The 27,507-nt window shown below is 37.9% G+C and overlaps 1 protein-coding gene across 5 annotated transcripts in view; it reads left to right on the forward strand.

Moving 5' to 3' along the window:
- The window catches only part of MINDY3 (MINDY lysine 48 deubiquitinase 3), a 95,976-nt gene that overhangs the window by 45,544 nt on the left and 22,925 nt on the right, over positions 1 to 27,507 (forward strand). For 4 of the 5 annotated variants that reach the window (XM_058681823.1, XM_058681824.1, XM_058681827.1 and 1 more), the window contains one exon: positions 18,084 to 18,156. In XM_058681823.1, coding sequence (XP_058537806.1) covers positions 18,084 to 18,156 — 73 coding nt within the window. Of the gene's footprint in view, positions 1 to 18,083; positions 18,157 to 26,574; positions 26,861 to 27,507 lie in introns of all 5 variants that reach the window. The other variant, XR_009247765.1, reaches the window with a different exon arrangement.

The following is a 27,507-nucleotide window of genomic DNA, read 5'->3' on the forward strand; positions in this document are numbered from 1 at the left end:
TTTTATAGAACTACAGGACTAAAAGTACTGACAGGTTACATTGAGTCTGAGAGCTTTTTCTGTTTATTTCCCTCCTAAAGTAGAGAAGAAGTTACAAGCACAATGTAAATGACAGAAACTGAACAACTTTTAATTCCAGAGGGAGGATTTCACCATTTGACTAATTTTTGTGTAAAGTGTTCTGAATTTCCAGAATAGAAAATCAGTTCCAATTTACTTGCAAAAATGTATTTTCAAGCCAATTATTATTTTTATCTCCAGCTCTGTTTTTTAGCATAGGAAAAGTGATAAATCCTATGAAACAGGAAAAGTTTCAGATATAAAAGATAACGAGATGAAAATATTTTAAATCTTAAATTTTATGTTTGATATTCAAGAAGTGATTTTTGTTGTCAACAGAAAAGATTTTACAGGAGGTAAAATAGAAGGAATAATGTCAACCAAGCTACTTAAATATGCAGGCATTTTGTATTTAAGCATCTAAATGTTAGGTCTGTTGACAAGAGTCCTGAAAGTGAATGATACCTACATTTCTATGAAACATACACTTCTTACCCATCTGCTTGGTATTTTCTATTATCCCATAGTGTTTGGTCCATTGTGCAATTGCTCGTATCAGGCAGTGCACAGTTCTTGCTTCCCAAGCCTGTTTCTGTGTCTTCCGTGGTCAGCAGTGAGCCCTTGTGGGCAGGGGCTTTCGCAGTCATCTTACTCGTAGGCCTCAGCCACGTGCCACAAAATGTCGAGTTAGAGACTTGAGGACAGAGAGAAACAGAAAGCCCTGCCACATCAGTTGTAGGCCTGGCAAAACAAGCTCCGTGTACACCTCCTGAGTCAGACAAGGTGTTGGAATCTGTCTTCATTTATTTGCATCCCCGGAAGCTACTCATAATCCTGATAGGAGAATGCACACCCGCGTGAAGTGATTGGAGAGAATTTTATAGTAAGGTTTTAGGTTCTTCAGCTATAATAGGTCTTAAAAATCACCTTCTCCTTTAGAAGTCTTGAATTTTATACTAATTCTTTTGATACCTACCTTTGTATCTTTGGATCTGATATATAGTCTGGCACGTGGTGCAGGGGATTCATTAGTTCAGTGAATAAAGCCTTTGCATGAATTTTCCACACTTGTTCCAGTGATATTTATAACTTCTAAAAATACTTTTTCATGACTCATTCTGAAGCTTCTTAAAAGTATGGGTAATTCCTTTTCACTGTGTTTAAGAAAAAATTTTTTTAATATTTATTCATTTCTGAGAGAAAGAGAGCGCAAGCAGGGGAAGAGCAGAGAGAGGGAGATACAGAATAAAAGCAGGCTCCAGGCTCTGAGCTGTCAGTACAGAGCCTGACCTGGGGCTCAAACCCATGGAACCAGGAGATTATGGCCTAAGCCAGAAGTAGCACCCTAACCGACTGAGCCACCCAGGCGCCCCTACTTTTCAGTGTATTTTAAAACAACTGAACTTAGGTTGCTTGAACATGTTTTTTTTTTTTAAAAGAGTTGCAAGTAAAGAATTTTTCCCTTTGAAATAAAAGCTGGAAGATTACAGAAGTAGGAAATGAGGCCACTAATACTTGATTACACTTATTAGATCCAGTTTAAAAACATTTTTTAGGGGCGCCTGGGTGGCTCAGTTGGTTAAGCAGCGACTTCAGCTCAGCTCATGATCTCACGGTTCATGGGTTCTAAACCCCACTGACAGCTGTCAGGCTCAGAGCCTGGAGCCTGTTTCAGATTCCATGTCTCCCTCTCTCTCTGCCCCTCCCGCTCTCGTGGTCTGTTTCTCTCTGTCTCCCAAAAATAAACGTTATAAAAAATTTAAAAAATAAAATAAATTTTTAAATACAGTAATATTTATATAGAAATAAATATTTCTATATAGTATTTGCCATATAGAAAATACTGTAAATTCTGTTTTTATAAGATCTATGATTTGATCATTCTTTCTTAGATATTTCTATATTTGATCAGGTAATTTTAGCTTTGTTTTTGTTACTCAAAAAGTAATTTAGGGTTTGTTATTTATTTTTGAGTTTGGGTTTGTTTTTGGGGGGGGGGGGTCATTCACTTTATGTTCTATGGCCTGTAACAGCAGCTTAACGTAAGTGTTGGTGTCTTTTTCCGTAAAACTCATAGGATTGTATGGATGTGTATTTCACATGCTGGCTTCTTTGTGCTGATTATGATTAAGTAAAAAAGTGTGTTTTAAGGTCACAATCTTCAAAGTAATCTGTAATTTAGCATTTGAAAATGCCTTTGAAAAGCAGTATAATTCTTGAGGTGACACACCAGAGGTAGTAAGAGTTGCAGCAGTCATCATTCGTGTGTGTACTCACTGGTCAGATATTTACTGGGCATATAGTATGTGCCCAGTGTTGTGCCAGGTGCTCAAACAGTGGTGAGCAAAAATAGATGTGCTCCTGTTCTTCCGGAGGTGTACATTGTAATGGGGGGGGGGGGGGCATTAATCAAAGAATCACACTTAATAAATTATAACAGTTACAACTATGATGAGGGCTGACAAAGCACAGGTATATAAAGCTGTAAGAATTTATCTTAGTGTTGGAAATTAGGAACGTTTCCTTGAAGAACTGATGTGTCTGTCAGATGCGCACTCTGAGGCCTTAGTAAGATCAGACTGTGGGAAGAGGAGAAAAGAGCTTTCCCTGGACAGGAGATAGTCGGAGCACAAGACTGTGGTGGGAGCCAACTGAAGAAGAAGAGCGGGAGCACGGAGAATTTGAGGGGCAAGGGCTAGGATGAGGCTGCAAAAGCAGGTCTTTGACTTAGGGAGACCGTTCAGAGAGCAGTGACAACCACTGGACTTGTTGAAAGTAGGTGGTGGGAACAGTTGTGGGGGGGCGGGGCAGGAAGGAAAGAAACAGGATTAGATTTGCATCTTGGGAAGATGACTGTGGCTAACTGTGGAAAAGAGACGTAACCTAGGGAGTGGGTAGGGAGGACGTCCGTGGTGTTTCCAGTAAGCAGGGAATGTGGTTTGGCCAGGGTCATGACGGTAGCCATGGATGGAGGTGCATAAATTTGAGAGAGCCATTCCTGAGTTAAACTGACAGGCTTGGTGCCAGATTGGATTGGATAGACGAAGGGTGGAGAAAGCTAATGAGATGAGTGTTTTTAGTGATTAACCTTAGAGCCTCAGAAAGAGCGCAGCAGCTTTGCATTGTTGAATGCACCCACTCGTGGTTAAAGCAATTTATTTTTTGTTGGGCCAGTTGACCCAGTCAAGAGGAAAGACGGATACTGCAGTTTGCGGTATCTCAGTGAGACGGCCCGGCCAGATAACCCCACAGTGAGGTTTACAAGTCCTGCCCATATGGACAGTGCTTGAAATGCTTACATGGAAAACAGAAATCAGAGCAATAGGGAGAAAGGAACTCAAGATAAATTAAAGAAGGAAAAAAAAAAAAAAAAAGAATGGAGTTGGTGTAGGACAGTGTAGGGATCAAAAAAAATTTTTCAAAAAACCAAAAACTGTCAAAGAAGTTACTATATCCGTGAAACTCTGGAGGCTGTGAGAAAAGAATATTTGAAGGACTAATAAGGAACTGAAAGACAAATTGGAGAAATCTCTCTCCTAGATCGTTGGCAGTAGCTTCCTAACTGATGACTCTGTCGTTGCCCTTCGAGGAGCTGTAGGATCTTCTCAGTTCAGCAACTAAAATGACCCTGTTAAAATGTAAGTTACTTCATGTTACGCTTGTGCTCAAAACCCTACATAGGCTCCCCTGTGCTCAGCGTAAAGGCCAAAGTCCTTAGAATAACTTAGCGGCCCCACCTCAGCTGATTCCCTGTTGCCCCTCCAATCGCATTTCCTACTGCTCCCCTCCTGTCGTGCTTGGCCTCCTCACCGAGCTTTGCTGTGGCTCCGAAATGCAGCGAGCCCTTTGCATTTGCTGTTGCCTTCGCCTCAGCTGCCTGTGTGAAGGATTCTCTTCTTCCTCCAGGTCGGTATTCACGTGTCGTCTCCTTAGGAAGGCCTGCCCTGGCTCTCTGCCCCTTGCTCTTCCCGCCTTTTCATTGACATTCTCTCTCTCACACCTAGATATAGATCCACTTTAATTGAGGTGAAATTCATACAACATAATTAACCCTTCTCACGTGAACAATTTAGCGGCTTTCAGTACGTTCAGAGTGTTGTACAACCACTGCCTATAACTAGGTCCAAAACATTTCCATTGCTCCAAGATAAAATGGCATATCCATTAAGCATGGACTCCCATTCGTTCTCTCCAGAGCCCCAGGAGCCACCCATTTGCTTTCAGTCGCTGAGAATTTACCTATACGGGATATTTCGTGTAGATGGAATCATACATGTGGCCTTCTGTTGGGGATCGTCCCACTGAGTGTAATGTTTTTGAGGTGCAACCTCCTTGTAGCCTGTATCCTCACTGCTTCCATCCCGTGGCTAAATGACACTCTGTTCTCTGCAGACAACAGACTTTGACTCTCGTGGATGATGCTGCAGTGAAGGTTCCTCTACAGGAACTTGTTTGAATCCCTGTTTTCAGTTCTGTTTGGTAAATACCTAGAACCGGAATGACTGGATCATATTGTAATTCTCTGGTTAGCATTTTGGGAAACTGCCTGTTTCCACAGCAGCTACACCATTTTGCATCCCAGCCAGCAGCGTACGAGGTTCCAAGTTCTTGTACGTCTTTGCCAACACATGTTATTTTCCTCTTTATTATTATTATAACCGTCCTAGTGAGTGTCGAGTAGTCATTGTGACTTTGATTTGCATTTCCCTAATTAGTGACTAATAATGTTGATCTTTTTTTTAAATAGACTTTTTGGCCTTTTGTATATATTCTTTGGAGAAATGTCTGTTCAAGTCCTTTGCCTGTTTTTGAATTGGGTTGTTGGTCTTTTCATTGAATTGCAAGAGTTCTCAATATATTCTGGTTTTAGGCACATACTATATATTTTACTTGTTTGTTTTATATATTATCTATCTTTCTCACTAGTAAGCTCTCTGAAGGCAGGAATTTTGTCTGTTTTATCTCCTGCTGTTTTCCAGTGCCTGGAACAGGGCCAGACACAGTGTTGGTGCTCACTAAACTTTTGTTGAACAAATGATTGCATGCAGAAAACACTGAAGATCTGTCTCACCAAAAATTGTGATACAGCTGTGTTGGGATTTGAACACGGAGGGAGATGGGGACGTAGGAATGCTAAGTTGTCTTTGATCATAAGAATTCAACATACCCGTAAGCTTGTAAACCAAGAAATAACAGTTAGTGTATGCATTAACTATATGGAGACTAAAACGGAAGAACTTGCTTCTGCTCTCCTAGCTGATCAACTTAAATACACACACCTACGCAGATTCTTTCTCCAGATTAGTGAATAAAAACAGCTTTGATGAGTATTTATAAATAAGCATCGTCACATATCCTCTATCATATTTAAAATTTATGTTCATAGTTTGAGGATGAGTGAGAAAATTGTTCCTATTCAGTGAGATAACTTCTTAACTGTCTGTTTTGGTTTTTCCTTTTGAGATGAATAGCTTACTTTTAGGACTCTTACATATATTAATTTAATTTATTTTAAAAGAGGTGTACAATTTGTCATTATAAATTTGAGTGCCAAACTATTTACTTAATAAAGTTATCCCTTCGTATTTGAGATGTCCAGTGGCCCAGAATTTAACTTTTTTTTTATTTTATCAGAGCCTTTTTCCTGACCCGTGGAGAGATTCATTCAGCACATTTTGTGGGATTGGAAGAGATTTTTCACAATTCAATTTTATTTAAAAATCAATGGTAAAAATAAATTTAATAATTGACTTTTATGAGCAGGTTGTTAAAACTTCAGATTGATTATAGCTATCTTTTTAATATCATTTAAGTTTTTAAATTTATCTCCCACATTTTGTAAGTCATTGTACTCTTCCATCTGACATAGAAAAAGTGACCTTTCTTATCTATGTCTGTGAAACAACAAAAATGATATTGTATTATTTGATGTATCTTAGAGAATGTGGTTGCAAGACATAACTGGAAGCAATCCTGTGTAAGTGGGAGATTTATACTAAGAGGGAAGAGCACATAGCCTGACTGCAGGGATCTTACAGGAACCTAGTCATCAAGCAGCAGGAGTCCCACAGAACCCTGGGAAAAAGGGATGTGGGTGAGCTAAATGCAGTAGGTAAAGGGACTTCTTCAAAGAAGGAAACTTAATTTCCGTTAAGTAGGGTGGATAATTCTCCAAACAAGTCATCTGAGCCATATCAGAATAAAATTTTCTGTACATTGTGAGGAAGCAGGCCTTGTAGGTATGGATAATATGTTAAAAATCATCATACCAGTGTACTTTTTTGTTTGTTTGTTTTTTTAATTCTAGTGCCATGGTACTTTTGATAAGCTTAAAACTCGCAAACTTACTGAACAGGTAAAAGAAAAGACTTTGCACATGCTTCAAGAATTTAGAACCTATATTTAATTTTTTAAAAAAAGAGCTCTTATTATTAAAACAAGGCTATGTAACATTTGTTTTATAATAGTTAAATCGTCTTTTGGGAGTCAGTTCTTTTCATTCTGAAACATATAATTTAAATGCCCAAATACTACCTGACACAGTCAGTATTTGAGCATTTCTCCTCCCATCTTTTCCTTCTCTCCAACCATCATTTTTCCCTTTGATGCTTTTTCTTTTTTATATTTGGCTTTAAGATTAAATTTTTGGGGTCATTTTCGTAATTTCCTCTTGAATTGCAATTATGAAGTTAGTTTTCAGAGCAAATTTGAAAGCAAGGGTTTTACATTTGAAAATACGATACTTTTAATTTTATTAAAATTATGTGTATAAAATAGTAGACAAAATAAGTTTGTCTCTTTTGTTTTTATTGTGCATTTCAACCTCGGTGTGGGATGAGAGCTGCTGGTTCAATATAAAAGTAGCTGGAACCCACCTATAACATCTAGTTTCATCCTTGGAAGATCAGTGACTAATTGCCTTGGTAATCCATTTCATACTTTCTTTTGAAGTTGGAGAGATGAGTTTTACATCCCTTTCTGTCCTCTTTTGTGGTTATAAAAAGGTCTCTTTGTATGTGCAGAGTATCACCTTTGACCTTTCCTGTGATAAAGCAGTTTTCCTTTTAGTAAGAACACATGAAAACACATTACTGTTTCAGCTCAGAATATATAAAGAAACTGAATTTAATGCGAAGGAGAAACAAAACATGTAACTGTTCCTCCATGAGCTGACTGCTCTTACTGTAGTATCTGTTACTGGGAGACTGTTAAGAATTCTTTTTACAGCGTTAGCTCCTTTTGTGTGTTTGTTCTTTGGTGTAACATTAGGAAAACTACTACAGTTGAGTGTTAGATTTCTTGTTTTAGGTATTTAAAAATTGGACAGCTCTACTTCACCAATAATACATTTCTCTACATGTAAGAAACATAATTTTAAGGGAAAATAGTAAAACAACACTTTATAGACTTCGTTATAAAGAAATTCACCTCTGTGTATCTTTCATTGTTGAGTCAAAGTCCTGGAACTTGGAATGCAGTTAATTCACAGTTGGGCATTCTGTAACACATAAAATGTTATAGTTGGGGTTTTGTTATATATATTAAAGCAGTTTGGTCATCCCATCCATGTATCCGTTTTTGGTTTTTTGGGTTTTTTTTTTGCTTTTTAAGATTTTTAAGTAATCTCCACCCAGTGTGGGACTGAAACTCAAAACAAAAAAAAACAGAAAAAACAAAAACCAGAGATCAAGTCACATGCCAGCGAGGCACCCCACCCTATCCATTTATCTTAAGTAACTTTGTGAATTTGTGCTTAGGTTTCAATGCCCTGCCTTCTCTACTGCAGAAAGAAAATGGATTTAAGACCTACTTATTTTAATAGTTAAGGTCATAACTTGTCATGTGACTTTTAACATCTATCTTCAAACATAAGAATAGCATCTGTTATTTCAACAATTTGGAAAGTTTGGGTAGAAGTCTACATAAATTAATTTTTAGTTACGTGAATTATTGAAAAACTATGTATCTTTAACCACAAACTGTTACCTGGCTGCTTAACACGCTTTGGAGCTAGCCCTCATCAGCTAATCTGTAGGGTTATGCCAGCGATTGTGCCATCATGATAAAGCTTTTGTTTTGTACCTGATTTTTTTCAGAACTCTTTGAAAATGCATTATAAATATTTTTACCTCCTAAAACTGACAATTAAATTGCTCTTATGTTCTCTTTCCTACTACTCTGAATGCCCTTATGCAGCTGTTCCTGTGTCTGGTTTTTATAATTTTTAGGAATTTCCTTTTTATCTCAGTCATGTCAACTTGCTGACTGAAAGCAGTCCCTCTTTCCCTTTCAATTAGTTTCTAATGATTTTTTTTATTACAGTAGAACCCAAATAATTGTCCAAATAAGATAAAATATCATTGATAGAAAGGCCTAAAGGAGTTTGGTCATCAGTTAAGTCTATGTTTTGTTTTGTTTTGTTTAATTTTTTGTAATGTTTATTTTTGAGAGAGAGAGAGAGAGAGAGAGAGACAGAGCGCGAGCAGCAGGGGACAGGGGGATAGAGAGAGAGGGAGACACAGAATCCAAAGCAGGCTCCAGGCTCCGAGCTGTCAGCACAGAGCCCAACGCAGGGCTCACACTCACAAACCGGGAGATCATGATCTGAGCCGAAGTCAGACACTCAGCCAACTGAGCCACCCATGCGCCCCAAAGTCTATGGGTTTTAATTAGATCAGCATTGATACACCTCTAGGTGTTTATTTATAATTCATGAAAATAATTATAATAAATAGAGTTGATAGAATGGAGCAAAAGGTCTTATATCATGTATTTATGTATGATGGTGTTAACAAGTTTATGATTTTGTTTATGTTTCTTTTATTTATGTTACCCTCTGCCTAGAATGTGATTAAAATCCTGCTCATTATTCATGGTCCAGGCTTGAAATCTTCAGTGTTGGGACTCCTGTTTCTCTTTCTCCCTTGTTGCTCCTGTAATTTCTTCCAGCTTTCTACCTTCTTGTGATCACTGATACTACCTGAGATTTATCTGTTTTCCCATAGGACCCAATATAGCTACATTACCTATATTGCACTAAGTACTGTTGAAATGCAAAAATTAATAAAGAATGCATTGTAGTAGTTTTCTCTTTACATTTAATGAGCATTGCCTGTGCCAGGTATTACGCTAACCGTCTTACATGCATTCGTGTAATCCTCAGTTCACCCCTGTGAGGTAAGTACGTACTCATTTTTCGTCAGCATTTCATAGTCTGGGGCCAGTGAAAAATAACAACTCCGAAGTTAAATGCTAGTGAGCACCAAAGCCAGGATTCAAACTCAAGTCTTCTGACTCCTTAGCTCTTAACGACTTCTGTCCCTTAGGTATACAAAAAGCAAATAATGATACAAGAGTGGAATAGAGACTGGAAGAGGGGAGAGGTACGGAGGATACGATACATGAATTAAAGGACATAAGTTTTTGACTTAATATGAGATGAGGGCTGTGTTCTAGGTTTGGAGAAAAGATGAAGCAGAAACACGAGAGATGAGGGAGGTGACGACAGTCCATGCTATATTTGGGGAATAGCAATGGGTTCAGGATGGCCGAACCAGACTAGTTGTGCTGGAAGATTAAGAAGGAAGTAAAGGCTGGCATCAGATACAGGAGCGGCTGGAATAATCATTTATTTCCACACCGTCTTTGGTATACTATGTTTGCATGCTTGTCTTGGTATGAGAGGCTTAACCTGAATACCCAAGGCATGAATGTAAGGCATGTTCGTGGAAGTAGAACAACTTTCATAATGAAGAATAAGAATGTTTCTCTAAAGTCATGATAAAACTGAAGAATATTAGAACTTTGAGTACTGCGACCCCTTTATACAGTTCATATTATCAAAATTGTTAGTGGGTAAACACGAAGGGAAAGACGAGAGGAAAAGGTAGCCACCTATGAATAGGAAAAGTGAATACACGTGGGGCACAAGCGAAGTGAAACCCTGGGCGGAATATTAGGTTTCAATTCCTCATGCCAGCTCCCTGAAGCAAAGACCTTGCAATTTAAGTGATTTCTTCAGTATTCGAGGAGTGCAGTCTACCCCAGGTAGGAGGGATGTCTGCCACTGGAATTGTTCAAATTTGCCTGCATGTGTTGGTGATAAAAAGCGTTACGACGGCGTCCGTTTTGTTACATTTAAATCCTCTCCAGACCGGGCACCCTGTATTTGCATATTCTGGGTACACCACTCCCCCCATACCCCTTCTCCCCAAACGCACACAAAAGCTCATTTCTTTCTTACTTTTACATGTTGGCTGCAGGTGCGTTCCATGTGCCTTCTTCATTCTAAGATCTGGACTGAAGGAGCAGCCCATAGGATTGTGCACTTCTCTTGGCAGAGGGAGAACAGAGAGACACCTGGCAAAAACGCAGGTGGCGCTTAAAGCTTCTTCTGGGGGCTAGCGTGATGTCACTTCTGCTTTCATCTCTCTGGCCAAACCTGATGTCCGTGAGGGTAGGAAGTAGACCCCTACCAGAGAGGTACTTTGTGTCCTCTAGCCACAGGCAGTGATAAATAATCCTCTTACAAGGCCCGGAGGGGCAAGAGTGTGAGAACAACCCCTTCTACCACCATAAATCAGTTACTCTTGTGTCCAGGTGATTTAGCAGTTTAAATTGATTCAATTGATATAGAGTCTTTACTTAGAAATCAGGAGGAACTTTTTAACAACGTATTTGATTTTTATCCAGCTGATCAGTGAATATTAACTTCAACCATTTAAATAAGTTAGGGAGTCAGTTTTCTTGAATTATGGAGGTATCATGTGCCTAGAGAGTAATGGCTTATGTTAGCTGTTTTCGTAATGAAAATCAGTAATTAAAAGGCTAACAGCTCTTCTCTGCGCAGTTCTTCACATAAGCAACAACACTGAACATGATTCTGGTTGCATAGAGTAGATGCCTTAGGTCGTAGAGGTGAATTCTCCGGCAGAAACCAATTGAGAAAGGTTGGAAGGATTTTTAAGATGAGCTGTATAGTTACGATGAAAGGGAGAAAAAGAAGCCCCTTGACTGGTGTTAATAATAGTAACGACGATGATGATACCTATTGGAGACTTCCTCCTACTGCCTTATTTCAACTTGCACATTTAAAGTTTGTTTGGTTTTTTTTGGAGAAGGAGCCTTGAAGGGCTTTTCTTATGTTTCCTTCCCTGACTTCACTGCCAGTGCAGCACAAATCCGTGCTGCACAGCCGTGGGCTGCTGTGGAGATAGCCAAGGGCTTTTGCACATTTGGGGGGAAATAATGGAAGAGTAAAGAAAAAAGACCAGTGTCCTAGCTACTTTCAGTTGACGTGGCATTACCTGAATTGTTTCTAACATTGACACTGAAAACGGTTACATATTTAATAGCATTTGGTAATTGATATAAAATGTTTCATAGTAACCCCCAAATATTTTCAGAAGTATAATGAGTTTAAGAGTGCATATGAAACATAAAGTGATTTTAAAGCAAACATTGCTTACAGCTTAAAGGTATGTTCTATACCAGTTAACTTTTTTTTCTTTTGAAGGGATCTTCATAGCACTATAAAATGTTGTCTGGGAGCTAAATTGTACTTTATATGTGTGATCATTCCTGAAGTTAGGTAAAACTCTCAGAAGTTCTTTGATTACTTATGACAAGAGATTGCTCTTGATAATGATGAAAGCCATAATGAATAAACTTTAAAGACCTTTTCAGTAATGAGCTACTTACACCTAGCCAATGAACTGAACATAGGCCTGCCTTATATTTCACTGGCTGTTGAGAAGGATAGCTAATGTTACATTTTAAAAGGTTTATGGTGAACACCAAATAATTATAGTAACAGTGTAGGCAGAACTACGTGAAAAGAGATATTTGTTTCATGACTATAGGATATTAGATAGTCCCTTAACAGCTTGCCTTTTTCCCCCTTCTCTTCAATAGCACTTTGCCAATTAAGGCAAGTTGGTTGAGGACAGATCATTTTAAAAGCTATATTGTGTAGCAATCCCAGTTGCCCAGTAAATTGGCTAAATAGAAATTGTTCTAAAATTCCTCTGCTCTGATAAAAGCATCCAATTATATTTGACCAATATGGAGAACTACTTTTAGAGTAAAAATAATTTTGATGGTAAATCAGAGTTTAAATAACTAAAACAATATTTAAATATTTGACTGTTAGGTTTTCTATCTTTTCCCAATGAGGGGTACCTAAAAGAGTTTCAGATGCAGTACAACTCGGTATTTTGTCCTACTTAATGTATTTAGGGGCGAAGGAAAAAATGTCTACAGGTATACTTGCTGATTTGGATAACTTGGAATCACATCATTGGAATCTATTTGTAACTCATTGGTTTTCTGGCGGGGGGGGGGGGGTGTATGTTTGAATTTTGTTTTGCAGTGTAATTTTCTTAAGACAGTTTTAATACTGTTCGCCAAAATAAGCATATAGTAGCACATTTTTCTCCCTCCCACTAGGTGGTCACCTTAAATGTACAGACTACCTCTTTCTTTACCATTTAACAGGCTGGACAGTGTTCAAAACATTATGGAGGTGTGGATAGTTATATGCAAAGAATATACTAAATATGTAATCTAAAAGCTATTGCTATATTAAGTCTTGGAAATGGAAATCTGAAGGGTAATGTTCTCTTATTATTCCTCATACTTACACAGTTATTTATTACATCGGAGTTCCGTTTTACTTCATCCTTTATGTTCAGTGAGAAAAACACATCAGTTGTATCTCTCGCTAAAATATTTTGCCTTAAGATGGTAAAGGAGTCTTCCTCAGTTGAATAGAATTCTTCATTTGCCAAACTTGCTATGCAAATATGAAATACATTTGACATTAATATATTACCAAATTTACGACCTGGATCATTCTGTTACAGATGTTTAAACTAGAACCTTGTTCAAATGTATTTAAGTTAAAGAAATTGGTTAAAATTAGTGTTGGAATTTGTCATTTTAAACCAAATTAGAAAGTTAAAGAGAGTTCAGCATGAAACACTTGAATGGGAATAGGTGGTTTTGTAACTTTTCCAGGTTTCATCTATAAACATTTAAACATTCTGTAAATTTAAGCACGTGTTAACTAAGAGATGGCTTTCTATAATAATCTAAAAATCATTGTAAATACTCAAAATAAGCAAGCCAGGAATCCGTTTAGAAGACCATACTGGCTTTGATTTGTGGATGAAAACATTTGGAATGTTTTCATTAGAATTCACTTTTTTTTGCTTTGGCCTTTCTTTTCTTTTCCTTTTTCTCTTCTCCCTTTGGCATAAACACATCTTAAAATGAGTGGTATGATTAAGAACAATTAATTTCTAAGGAGTTTAGCAAATTAGCTATTAGTGTATCACTATTAGTATATCATAGCCCGTGCCACTGGGCCGTGTTTTGGGAGGAGAAAAAGAATTTGTGTTTAGGTGGTTGACACATGGGCTGTTTGCTCACATACAGGGTTTTGAGCTACTTGGTTCAACTTAGAAACTTCAAACAGTGAACAGTCTAAATTCCTTTTTTGCCTTCCTTTCCTGTGACATGTTTGAAGTAACCGCCCGTCATCCGTTCCAGTGCCTCATCTCATAGGCTCTGCAACCCTGTCTCGTCTAGTGCCCGCGTCGGGCTTCCGCTGGCCTGTTCGCAGCACTAAGTGTTCCATGTGTGCTAAGCATTGTGGGAACGCCTTGTGCTCTGCCTGGATACGTAACCATCACCTCCTAACTCCTGATGTTCGTTCTTCCACCACAGCTGACTTCCCTTGCTGACTACTGCTCTTCTCACAGTTCTAGTCCCCCAGCCATGGCTCTTAATTCCTCCCAGCAAGGGTTCCCTACCCTCTTTTCTCTTTCAGATGAGAGCCAGAATTATCTTCTTTATGAAACCCATTAAGGTACTAAGACTTCTTTATACCCCCAGATGTGTTGGAAAGAAGGCGTATTTAATAAGTGTCGGTGCATTTGAGGAAATAATACATCATGGGTTAGCAAACTGGCCCACAGGGCAAATCAAGCCATGAGCTATTTTTGTAAAATACTTACTGGAACATATCCATGCTCATTTGTTTATGTATTGACTGTGCTGTCTTGCTGCTGAGATCACATGGCCTGCAAGACCTGGAATATGTACTCCCTGGCCCATTAGAGAAAAAGTATACCACCAGCCCCTGTTCTAAGTGAACATTTGTTAAACCAGAGGACGCTGGGAGTTGTGCCCAAGCTTCAGATGATCTTCTGTATCAGGCCAGCATATATAGCCTATTCAAACAAGAATAATACGTTTTCTGAAGCCTACGTGGTTTGTATGTTCATAACCAAAGGCAAGAGATAAGGCAGCACGCTTTTCATTAAGCCTGTTTTAAATCTTTTTGACATTAGCATAGTATATTTTTCATTTGTAGCGCTTGGAACTTAGAGATAAGGTATCAGGTGGTTCGCTTCTAATTCTTTTATACTTCTGCATTTTCTGATACCTTGAATGCAGAGGATTGGATGTAAACTTTTGTCTGTGGCTGAAACCAGAATCTTCCTTATTAGTGTAACTGAACAGTAGTAATTTCCCAAAACTTCACTTATTAAGAGTATTAAAATAATGCTTCAGATGTATTCTCTGCCACCTCTTCCCTAAAAAGTTTATTTATTGACCAAGAAAAACAGTATTTCCTTTCCCTCTGTTTAGATCATACTTATATTTAGAAAATCCAAAGTCCTGTTTTAACCCTCGTTTTAAGTTTTTCCTCATCACTTACTAGTAACAAAGGTTGAAATGCAGCAGATGGTTAAGAGAAACTTAAGGACTGTATCCTCGTCTTGGGCCTGTACAAGTTTATGTTTGGATAAAATCTCATCTGGACCTGTACTTTCTCCTTAGCCAGAATTTCAGTGATGAATCCCCGGATTCCAGCAGCCGTTCGAAAGGGAAGAATTGAAAAAGAAAAGAAGGGTTAGAAATAGTTAAGCATGGCACAAAAAGAGACACTCAGATTAATGGAACAGAATAGAGAACCCAGAAGTGGACCTACAAACATGTGGCCAACTGATCTTTGACAAAGCAGGAAAGAATATCCAATGGAATAAAGACAGTCTCTTCAGCAAGTAGTGCTGGGAAAACTGGACGGTGACATGCAGAAGAATGAACGTGGACCACTGTCTTACACCATACACAAAAATAATCTCAAAATGGATGAAAGACCTCAATGTAAGACAGGAAACTATCAAAATCCTCCAGGAGAAAGCAAGCAAAAACCTCTCTGATCTTGGCCGCAGCAGCTTCTTACTCAGCACGTCTCCAGAGGCAAGGGAAACAAAAGCAAAAATGAACTAATGGGACCTCGTCAAAATAAAAAGCTTCTGCACAGCAAAGGAAACAGCAAAATTAAAAGGCATCCGACAGAATGGGAGAAGATATTTGCAGATGACATATCAGATAAAGGGTTAGTATGCAAAATCTATAAAGAACTTCTCAAACTCAACACCCAGAAAACAAATAATCCAGTGAAAAAATGGGCAAAAGACATGAATAGACATTTCTCCAAAGAAGACATCCAGATGGTTAACAGACACTTGAAAAAATGCTCCACATCACTCATCATCCAGGAAATACAAATCAAAACCACAATGAGATACCACCTCACACCTGTCAGAATGGCTAACATTAACAACTCAGGCAACAACAGATGTTGGTGAGAATGCAGAGAAAGAGATCTCTTTTGCATTGTTGGTGGGAATTCAAGCTGGTGCAGCCACTCTGGAAAACAGTATGGAGGTTCCTCAAAAAATTAAAAATAGAACTACCCTATGACCCAGCAATTACACTATTAGGTATTTATCCAAGGGATACAGGGATGCTGTTTTGAAGGGACACATGCACCCCAATGTTTATAGCAGCACTATCAACAATAGCCAAAGTATGGAAAAAACCCAAATGTCCATCGATGGATGAATGGATAAAGAAGATGTGGTATATATATATACAATGGAGTATTAATCCAAAAGAATGAAATCTTGCCATTTGCAACTGTGTGGGTGGAACTGGAGGGTATTATGCTAAGCAAAATTAGAGAAAGACAAATATCATGACTTCACTCATATGAGGACTTTAAGACACAGAACAGATGAGCACAAGGGAAGGGAAGCAAAAATAAAAACGGGGGGACAAAACATAAGAGACTCTTAAATATGGAGAACAAATAGGATTACTGGAGGGGTTGTGGGAGGGGGGATGGGCTAAATGGGTAAGGGGCATTAAGGAATCTTAATCCCTGAAATCATTGTTGCACTATGTGCTAAAAAATGTGGTGGATGTAAATTAAGAAAATGAAATTTAAAAAAATTTTAAAAAGAAAAAAAATAAACTTAAAAAAATAGTTAAGGAAACTAAAGCTTACAGTGAAATACATGCAGCGACTTTTACACTTACGGTTTGGATGTGATAAAAGCAGCTAGGGAATAATAATAATAGCCCCAGTGTTAGCTGACACTGGGATCCCAGCTTCAGTACAAAGTTAATTATAGTTCTAAGGCTTTACCGGTGATATATTATAGAAAGGAAAGCGTTTTTAAGAAATAATGTTCTGAATAGGCTAAATAAACATAACACAAGAGTCTGTCGGTATCAACCGGAATTACAAGTGCATTCTTCCTCTGACCCAGCAATCCTACTCCGTGCTGTCTCCTACAGATAAAACTGCACACGTGTGAAATTACATGTGCTGCTTTGTTCGGTAGAGCACTGTTTCTCATAGTGAAAGATTAGACACTATCCAAGTATCCAGCAATGAAGGACTGGATCATGAAATCAGAAAGGATTGAAAGTTAGGCCAGATGAAAACATGCGACTTGACATGCAGATCATCTGCAAAGTAGTACTGAAACTGCAGGCAAAGGGCTAGTAAGTGGGAAAGAACAAATTTGTGTTATAAAATAGCATTTTTTTTTTACTTTAATACCTGAAAAATGTGTAATTGTTTTAATTCCCATTCCCATTTGACTTATGTTCCCATATAAACTGAGGCATCTAGTCTCATAAGAACTACTCTAATTGATTCTTACACTTTGTTCCTTCATCTTTGGGGTGAAGCGGCAGGGGTGGGGAGTGATTAGGACAAAAGATAATTAGCACATTTCTTACAAAAATGTGTTTCCAAAGAGGAACAGCATTTCAAATTGTATATCCCATAACTTCTTAAAGAGGATTCAAGAAGGTAAATTGAGGTAGTTAGAAACTTGTTCCCTGAGGAGGTTTGGGTCAGTGAACACAATTATAGACAGGGGCTCAGACCAACACTATGAATAGAGGACAACTGGGGCCCAGGTTCTACATTTCTGTCAGTGAAGTAGAATTTTCTAACCGTTTATATGGAGTAAAGTTTTGTGAAGAGTCCAAGATAGCACTCAATTTTGTGGTTGTTTTTGATAAATTGTAATATGGCTTACTATGTAAAGAAATTAGATATGATAGAGAATTCGTTTTATGGGAAAAAGAAATCTGCCTTCTAGATGTTTCCTGTGAGTTAAGAAAAATTAAAATCCTGGACATGCAAAACTTGATTGTTGATCTGTGGCCAGGTATTGATGTAAAATGCTTACTAAGCTAATAAATTTCAAATGCATTTCTATGTAATTGTTTGCTATCCTAGATCTTGATTTAATTTTTAAGTATTTGAAAACTAGAGTATATTTTAAGTTCTGTTTATTTTTATTTGAACAATGATGTGTAGATCATTGCTTTTTGCAGACTCTATTTTATAGTAATGACTCATCTCTGTAATACTAAACTTTTCAAGAGCTTTTATATAAAGCTTCAGTGTCACGATCACAACGATTCCCTATGGCTGAAGTACTTGTCCTGTTTTTCAAATTTCAAATGTACAGTGAAGGCCCAGAGAGTTTGTGACTTACCTAGTCACACACATCTGATAGAACTATAACTCCCAAGTCTTCTGACTCCCGATGTCCTGTGTCCTCACCCTAGCCTTGTATTTGTCCTGTTTATTTTTAAGGTCATGATATTGTAGCTGGTTGATAGCGTGCTTTCTGTCTTTTCAGGACATGGCTTTAGTTGCTCCTGAGGCACCTTCAGAACAAGCCAGGAGAGTTTTTCAAACCTATGATCCAGAAGGTAAAAGATTTTATTATTTTATTAACACTGACGCTGTGTTTTATTTCTTTACATATTTGAAATATATTAATACCTGAGTTTTATCCAAAAGTGTTTTTAGATTGTTGAAGGAAATGTAGATTGCATTTCTTGAAAATTTTAAAGGGGAAGTGTCAAAATGGGAACAAATAAGGATACTGAAGTGATTGTCAAATCCTCACATAGCATAATAGAAGGTTTGCAGGTTTCTTGGGGGTAACAAAGTTATGGTTACTTGAATCTTGACCTCTGTCAGTGTTAAACGGGAAAATACCACCTTCTGAACAAGGTTTTTGAAAAGGTATTCCTTTATTATTCGAACTAATATTAAGTAAGTCTTCCAGAGTGTTTTTTAAAAATTGAAATAAAATTGACAAATAATATTCTGTAAGTTTAAGGTATACCAAGTGTTGCTTTTATAATTTATATATTACAAAATGATTACTACAGTACCATTAACTGACACCTCTGTCATGTCACATAGTTATAATTTTTCTTTGGTGAGAACAATTAAGATCTAGTCTTGTAGCATAGTAGAGAATTTTGTACTATAATCACTATGCTTTGCATTAGCTCTCCCGAACTCCTTTATCTACTAGTTGCAAGTAACTTCTTAAACATCTCCCCAATGAATCTACCCTGCCCAGCCCCTGTAACCACCATTCTACTGTTTCACGAATCGATCTTTGTGCGGCATTTGTCTTTTATCTGTCTCGTTTACTTCACTTAGTATAATGCCGTCAAGGTCCACCCATATTATTATAGAAGGTAGGATTTCCTCCGTTGTCATGGCTAATCAATATTCCATTGTTTATGCATATATAAACCACATCTTCTTTATCCATCTATGGACACTTAGGTTGTTTCCATATCTTGGCTATTGTGAATAATGCTGCAGTGACTTGGGTTGTGCAGATACCTCCTGAAATTACTGATTTCGCTGCCTTCAGAGAATACCTACCAGTAGGATTGCTGGATCATATGGTAGTTCTGTTTTTAATTTTTTAAGGAACTCCATACTATTTTTTAATGGGTTACTGTTTTATATTTTCACCAACAGTGTATAGAGGTGCTGTTCTCTCCACATACTCACCAACATTTATCTCATCTCTTTGATAAAAGCCATCTTAACAAGTGTGAGATGATACCTCATTGTAGTTTTGAATTTCACTGTCCTTATGGTTAGTAATATTGAACATCTTTTCATATGCCTGTTGTCTGTTTGTATGTTGTCTTTAGAACAATGTCTATTCAGACCCATGGCCCATTTTTAGTTGGGTTATTTTCTTTTTTGCTATTAAATTCCTTGAATTCTTAATGTTGTGGGTATTAGCCCCTTATCAGATAGATGGCTTGCAAAGATCTTCTCCTGTTCTATAGGTTGCCTTTTCAGTTTATTGCTTTGCTCTGCAGAGGCTTTTAAATTTAATATAGCCCCACTTGTTTTAGTTTTTATTGCTTGTGTTTTGGTGTCTTACCCAAGAAATCACTGGCAAGACCAGTGATGAGGATCTTTTTTCCTATGTTTTCTTATAGGAGTTTTACAGTTTCAGATCTTACATTTAAGTCTCTGATCCATTTCAAGTTAATTTTGTGTGGTGTAAGGGATCTGGTTTCATTTCATATCCATTTCATGTGGCTATCCAGTTTTTCCAAAACCATCTATTGAAGAGACTGTCCTTTCTTCACTGTATGTTTCTGGCACCCTTGTGAAAAATTAGTCAACCATATGTGCATGGGTTCACATCTGGGCTCTCCATTCTGTTAAACTGGTCTATGTGCCTGTTTTTATGCCAGAGCCGTACCCCTTTGATTATTGTAGCTGTGTAATGCAGGTTGAAATCGAGTGGCATGATGCCTCCAGCTTTATTTCTCTTTCCCAGGATTGCTTTGGCTACGTGGGGTCTTCTGTGGTTCCAAAATAATTTTTCCGTCTGTGAAAAATTCCATTGGAATGTTGATAAGGATTGCATGAAACCTATAGATTGCTTTGGATACTATGGACATTTTCACGATACTCTGCCAATCCAAGTATATAGGGTATCTTTCCATTATTTGTTAGTCTTCAGTCTCTCATCAGTGTCTCAGTTTTTGGTGTATAAGTCTTACATCTCTGTGGTTAAACTTATTTCTAAGTATTTCATTGTTTTCATTGCTGTTGTAAGTGGGATTGCTTTCTTAATTTTTCTTTCAGGTAGTCCATTGATGTATAGAAATGCAACTGATGTTAGTATGTTGATTTTGTATCCTGCAAATTTACTGAAATAACTGATTAGTTCTAGCAGTGGTTTAATGGAGTTTTTAGGGTTTTATATTTATGTTAATATATTTATATCATATATATATAATATAAATATGATAATGTCATCTGTCATTCCCACCAACAGTGCATAAATGTTCCCTTTTCTCTACATCCTTGCCAACACTTGTTATTTCTTGTCTTTTTGATAATAGCCATTCAAAAAGTGTGAAGTGATATCTCATGGTAGTTTTGATTTGCATTTCCCTGATGACTAGTGGTACCTTTCATGTACCTGCTGGCCATCTTTATATCCACTTTAGAGAAATGTCTATCCAGATCCTCTACCCATATTTTAAAAATACTGTGTGGGTTTTTTGCTGTTGAGTTGTATGAGTTCTTTATGTATTTTGGATAATAACCCCTTATCAGATACATCATTTGCAAATATTTTCTCCTATTTGGTAGGTTGACTTTTCATTTCGTTGATTATTTCATTCACTGTGTAGCTTTTTAGTTTTATGTACATTTGATTTTGTTGCCTTTCCTTTGGGGTTAAATTCAGAAAGTCATAGCCAAGACGTGTCTTGAAGCTTACCACTTAGAAAACATAAAACTTTTATTAGAAAACCTGATATTATATTCTAGTATTAAATGGGTTAAATTTTTATGTATGGTTTAAGATAGTGGTCCAGTTCTATTCTTTTGCATGTAGCTTTCCACATTTCCCAATACCATTCATAGAAGAGGCTGTCCTTTCCTCCTTGTATGTCTTGATTCCTTTGTTCTTAAATGACCGTTTATAGTTTCAGGTCTCTGTTCCATTGAATTATGTGTCTTTTTTTATGCCAATATCATACTGTTTTGATTACTATAACTTTGTAATGTACTTTACAGTCAGGAAGTGTGATGTGTCCAGCTTTCTTCTTTCTCAAGATTTCTTTGAGTATTTGGGATCTTTGTGTTTCCGCAGAAATTTTAGAATTGTTGATTCTAGTTCTGTGTACTATGCCATTGGTATTTTGATAGGGATTGCATTGAATCTGTAGATTGCTTTGGGTAGTGTAGACATTTTAACAATATTAATTCTTCCAGTCCATAAACACAGAATAGCCTTCTTTTTATTTGTGTTTTCAGTTTCATTAATGTGTTCCAGTTTTCAGTTACATCTCTTTCACCTCCTTATTAAATTTATGCCTATTTTATTTTTTTTACATAATAGTACGTGGAATTATTTTCTTAATTTCTCTTTCTGATAGTTCATTATAAGTGTACAGATGTACAACAGGTTTTTATATTCTGCAATCTCACTGAATTTGTTTAACCACTTTTTTAGTGGAGTGTTTAGGGGTTTTTTTTGTGTGTGTGTTGTTTTTTTTTTTTTTTTTTTTTTAATATATAGTGTCATGTCCTCTGTAGACAGTGACAGGTTTAGTTCATCCTTCCCAATTTGGATGCCCTTTTTTTCTCTTGCCTAATTGCTTGGCTGGGATATCTCATACTGTGTTGAATGAAAGTGGCAAGGGTAGATATCCTTGTCTTGTCTGATCTTAAAGGAAGAGGTTTCAGCTTTTCACTGTTAAGTGTGATAATAGCTGTGGGCTAGTCAAACATGGCCTTTATTGGGGCGCCTGGGTGGCTTGGTCGGTTGGGCGTCCGACTTCGGCTCAGGTCATGATCTCACGGTCCATGGGTTCGAGCCCCGCGTCGGGCTCTGTGCTGACCGCTCAGAGCCTAGAGCCTGGAGCCTGTTTTGGATTCTGTGTCTCCCTCTCTCTCTGCCCCTCCCCTGTTCATGCTCTGTCTCTCTCTGTCTCAAAAATAAATAAATGTTAAAAAAAACAAACAAAACAAAACAAAAAAAAAAAACATGGCCTTTATTATGTTGAGGTAGTTCCATTTATATCCACTGTGGAGAGTTTTAATCATGAATGGATGCTCATTTTTGTCAGAGGCTTTTTTGGCGTCTCTTGAGATGATCATATGATTTTTTATCTTGCATTCTGTTAATATGGTATGTCATATTGGTTGATTCGTGTATTTTAAATTATCCTTTCATCCTTGGAATAAACCCCACTTGATGGTTGTATGTGGTACCTTTTATGTATTGTTTAATATTTGCTAATATTTTGTTGAAGATTTTTGCATCAGGGATATTGGCCTGCAATTTTCCTTTCTTGTGCCATTTTTGTCTAGTTTGGATATCAGGATAATCCTGGCTTCATGAAAGGAGTTAGGGAGTATTCCTGCCTCTTCTGCTTCTGGAAAGTTTGAGAAGAATTGGTATGTATTCTTTCAACATATTTAGAACTCACCAGTGAAGCTATCGGGTCCTGGACTTGTGTCCGGTCTGTTGACCGGATTTTTGATTACTGATTCAGTCTCTTTACTCACAGTTGATCTGTTGTATGTTTGTAGCAATTTATCCACTTTTTCTTGTCCAGTTGTCCAGTTATTTAGTATATAAATGTTAATAGTAGTCTCCTCTGATCATTTGTATTTCTATGATTGTGGTATCAGATGTCACATCTTCTATTCTGATTTTATTCGAGTCCTTTTTTTTTCCTTGATGTGTCTTATTAAAGGTTTCTCAATTCTCTTTTCAAAAAATCAGCTCTTAGTTTCATTCACCTTTTCTGTTTCATTTCTATTTCATTTATGTCCACTCTGATCCTTGTTCTTTTTTCCCTTACATTAATTTGGGGCTTCATTTATTTTTTTCCTTCTAGTTCCTTGAGGTGTTGGACATAAACAATTCTCTATTACACTTCCAATAGAGGATTCTGAATTTCACTCTATATTCACATTTACCAGTGAATTTTATACTTATTTATGTTCTCATGTTACTAATTCAGCATCCTTTCATTTCAGCTTGAAAAAAAAAAAAACAGTATTTCTTATAGGGCAGGCTCATGGTGATAAATTCCTCAGCTTTTGTTTGTCTGGGAATATGTTTATCTCTGTCTCCTTTGTGAATGACAGTTTTGCTGGGTAAAGTATCCTTTAACAGTTTTTTCTTTTGAGCACTTTGAATGTAGCATCCCAAACTCTCTTGACCTGTAAGGTTTCTGCTGAGAAACCTGCTGATAGGCTTGAGATTCCATTGTGTGAGAGGAGTCTTTTTTTTTTTTTTTTCTGTTGCTGCTTTCAAAATTCTCTGTCTTTGAATTTAGTGAGTTTGATTACAATAATATGTCTTAGTGAAGATGTCTTTGGATCTTAGACCTTCATGTTACCTGAATGGCTATCTCTTTCTCCAGAATTGGGAAGTTTTCATTTCTTTCCCCCCCTCTTCCCTCTGGAACTTCCGTAATGCATATATTGATTTTCTTGTTGATGCCCAACAGTGTAATGCATTTGGGATTTCTCAGTCTTTTTCATTCTAATTTCTTCATTTTCCTTTGACTTGATAATATCCAGAGACCTATCCATCTTTCTTCTGCCTGATTGAGCCTATTCAAGCTACTTGTTGCTTTTTTCACTGCATTTCTTATATCCTTAAGCTCCAAAATTTCATTTCTTTGATTTATACTTCTTTGTTGAACTTCTTTTTGTTCTCATGTTGTTTTCCTAAATTCATTGAGTTTTCTGAATTCTCTTGAATTCTTTTTCAGGTAACTTGCAGATACTCATTCCTATGGGGTCAGTTACTGGAAAATTACACTGTTTTGGTGGTTTTATCTTTTCTTGTTTCTTCATGTTTCTGATGGCTTTGCATTTATGTCTGTGCACTTGAAGTTGTAAGTCACCTTTTCCCACCTTTTTGGACTGGCTTCATTGGAGGAAGACTAACCTGGAGGTGGCTGCTATGGCACCCCCTAGGTGGGAAACAGCATCGTGGATTTTTGAGACCACACAGTGGTACAGACTGTGTACATCTTCATTGGCTGAGTCTGACATTGACCATAGCGTGGGGATCTTCTGTGGCTAAGACTGCACAGTTTCCTACAGGTAGCAGTGGCTGGTAGTGCTGTGGTCCTCAGAGGCAAAGGCTGTGGCTGCTGGAATATTTCTGTTCTTCCCTTTTGCCTGTGGGAGGAAGTTCTTGCTGAGGGTATTCTCTGCTCTTTGTCTTGCCTGCTGGCACTCAGAGCATTATTAACATCAGGGTCCAAGGATCAGGCACGTGTAGAACTATCACAGTGCCTAGATCCTGGGCTACATATGCACTTGCATCTGTGGTACTGGTGTCTGGGGTCCATGTGTGTGCAGATATCCCACAGAACTGGGCTTTAGGGGCTCACTCAGGTGACTAGCTAGTGTTGGGTCACACAGTAGTGGCACAGGCCCTGTGATGACACGATGCAGTAGCAGCATAGCCTGCATAGAGTCAGCCAAAGTCCCAACTTGGGCTCCAGGAAGCAGTCACAGGTCAGCAGCACAATCTCAGTGGTGGTCTGTTGAAGCTGCATGTCAGGTCCTGGGGAACTGGGCTCAGAGCAATGGCAGCACAGCCCTGGAAGTGATGTTCAAAGCTGTGATCCAGGACATGGGGTATGGCTCAGGGCACCCTTGCCAGCAATGATGTGTCCATTGGCACCCTGGTAGTGGTGGAATAAAGCCGCAATCTGGGGGGGTGGGGCGGTGGGCAGAGGTGGGACACAGACCTATGGCACCTCTGATCTCACATATGGTGAAGTGCTCTATTGCCCCCCTCTGTGGGAGTGAGACAGCCGTGTTGAAGGGCTCACTGCAGCAGTAGCTCCAGCCTCTGGAAGTAGACGCAAAGTGAGGGGGGTTGTGGGTAGCTCCTTCGACTGGAATCAACGTTGCTGAAGGCGGGCGAAGCGAAGGCTGCAGATGTCACCGTGGTGAGGCTTGCTGGGGTTCTCCTCTTTTCTCTTATGCCATGTAGCGAACTTCCTCAGAGGGGATCCTCCCTGGTGGCACTCTGATCTTGACTAGGAGACGGAGTGACCCAGGGAATATGTTTGCTGTACTTCTGGATGCGGCCATCCTCCACTGTTCTGAACCCCACAGGGTTGTTGCTGCTGCTGCTTCTCTGTACTCTAGAGCTTTGCCTGAGGTGTTTTCTTAAGTTTATGGTTACCTACTTACTGCTTTTGTTGTTTTTTGTGGGGAGTGGAAGGAGATATGCCTCAAGGCCTCCTCGCACACCATCTTGCTGACATCAGTCCACTCCACGTAATTGATTGTGCTGGGAAAAGATGCAGAAGGACAAGACAAATTATCCTTATGAGTCTGAGTCTAAGTCTAACATTTCTAGCAAAGAAAGTTTTAAAAGTTCACATATATATCACTAGAGCGTCCACTGTATCACTGTAGGTGGGTTAATTTGATCAATTTTGCATTTGTGTGTAACTAAAACCAAGTCATACCTGACATGCCATTGTAAATTACGATACAGGAAAATCTACATTGTGGAATCAATAAGTCCTTTTGAACTCCTGAATGGATTCAGTTTTTTTTTTTCTAGCTTTAGGCTAGTTGCTTTTGGGTCTGATGAGTCTTTTTTCCTATCCATCAAATGAAAATAACCACATCTATTTTTTAGAATCATCATGAAGATTAAATGAGTAATGTTGTGGAAAGAACCTTGTCCAGTACTTAACACACAGTATCCACTTTATAAATGTGAGATCCTTTCTCTCTATACAATGAATGGTGCTTGTAGTAGTGACTCGACTCTGATTTAGCTTCTTCCACTCTGCCTTTTTTCTAACTTAAGAAACATGCTAGTTTATTTTCTCTTGGACTTAATAATCATCACTTTCCAAAAACATATCATTCTAAATCTTCAGATGAAAAGTACAACCAACTGACCTCTGTATATTTACCCACCACTGGATGGAATAAGCTTTACTTGGCTCAGTTTAATGAATAATCTCAAATTCAGAAATGAAAATAAACACCATTAGGTGTGCTCAGACCCAAAAATGAATCAGGTATCAGACCTATAGAAAGTGTTACATATGGTCTTTAAAGCAAGTTCATAGTTTCGTGGTTTTTTTGTATCCCTTTTGTGGGGGAAGTGTTTGGATATGTGCACTGTATTCAGGTTCATGTTTTATACAAGTTTTAAAAATAACAAAACTTTAAAAAGTAGATGTTTTGGAGGTAAATTGATGTGACCAAAGATATGGGATAAAAGAAAAATCTCGGAGTACCTCGAGGTATCAGAAAATGACTTTCTCTCTCAGTTGCTTGCACAGGGAACAAGATCTGCACACCAGGGTGCCCACAGGATTTGCTGCTCAGCCACAACATTAGGGCACATGCAATCCACATAGGGGTCACCCCAGGAACTCCTGGTTCTCCTGAACAGGAGGGCACTACACCACAGGACCACTCCTTTCAAGACCTGGAATTTTAAGTGACCTACCAACTACATAGAAACAGAGACTCAGACAAAATGAGGAGACAGCGGACTGCGTTCCAAATGAAAGAACAGACAAAACTACAGAAAAAGAGCTAAACAAAATGGAGGTAAGCAATCTACCTGATAAAGAGTTCAAAGTAATGGTCATAAAGATACTAACAGGACTTTAGAGAAGAGTGGATGAAATCCATGAGAACTTCCTCAAAGAGGAAGTAAATATTTAAAGGAGTAAATATTTAGTGCTTCTAGAATGTATTTGAACTTAAACAATCATCAACTTAATATAGACTGCCACACACATAGGATGTTGTATATGAACCCTCTGATAACCCAAAGATACCCAAAGGGAAAGCAGTTCAAACATAACACTAAAGAGAACCATCAGACCACCAGAAAAGAAAGGAACAGAAAACTACAGAAACAACCAAAAAACAATTAACAAAATGGCAGCATACCTATAAAAATTACATTAACATAAATGGACTAAATGCTCCAACCAAAAGCTATAGGGTGACTGAATGGATAAAGGACAATATCCATCTATATGCTGCCTACAAGAAACTCCTTCAGAAAACACATACAGACGGAAAGTGAAGAATTGGAAAAGTATTTCATACAAATGAAGTTAAAAAAAAAAAAAAAAAAACAAACTAGGTACCAATACTTACAACAGACAAAATAGACTTTAAAACAAAGGCCATAACAAGACAAAGGACATTACATAATGATAAAGCAATAGATCCATCCAAGAAGA

Source organism: Neofelis nebulosa, chromosome 8, assembly GCF_028018385.1.
Source record: "Neofelis nebulosa isolate mNeoNeb1 chromosome 8, mNeoNeb1.pri, whole genome shotgun sequence".
Taxonomy (NCBI): domain Eukaryota; kingdom Metazoa; phylum Chordata; class Mammalia; order Carnivora; family Felidae; genus Neofelis; species Neofelis nebulosa.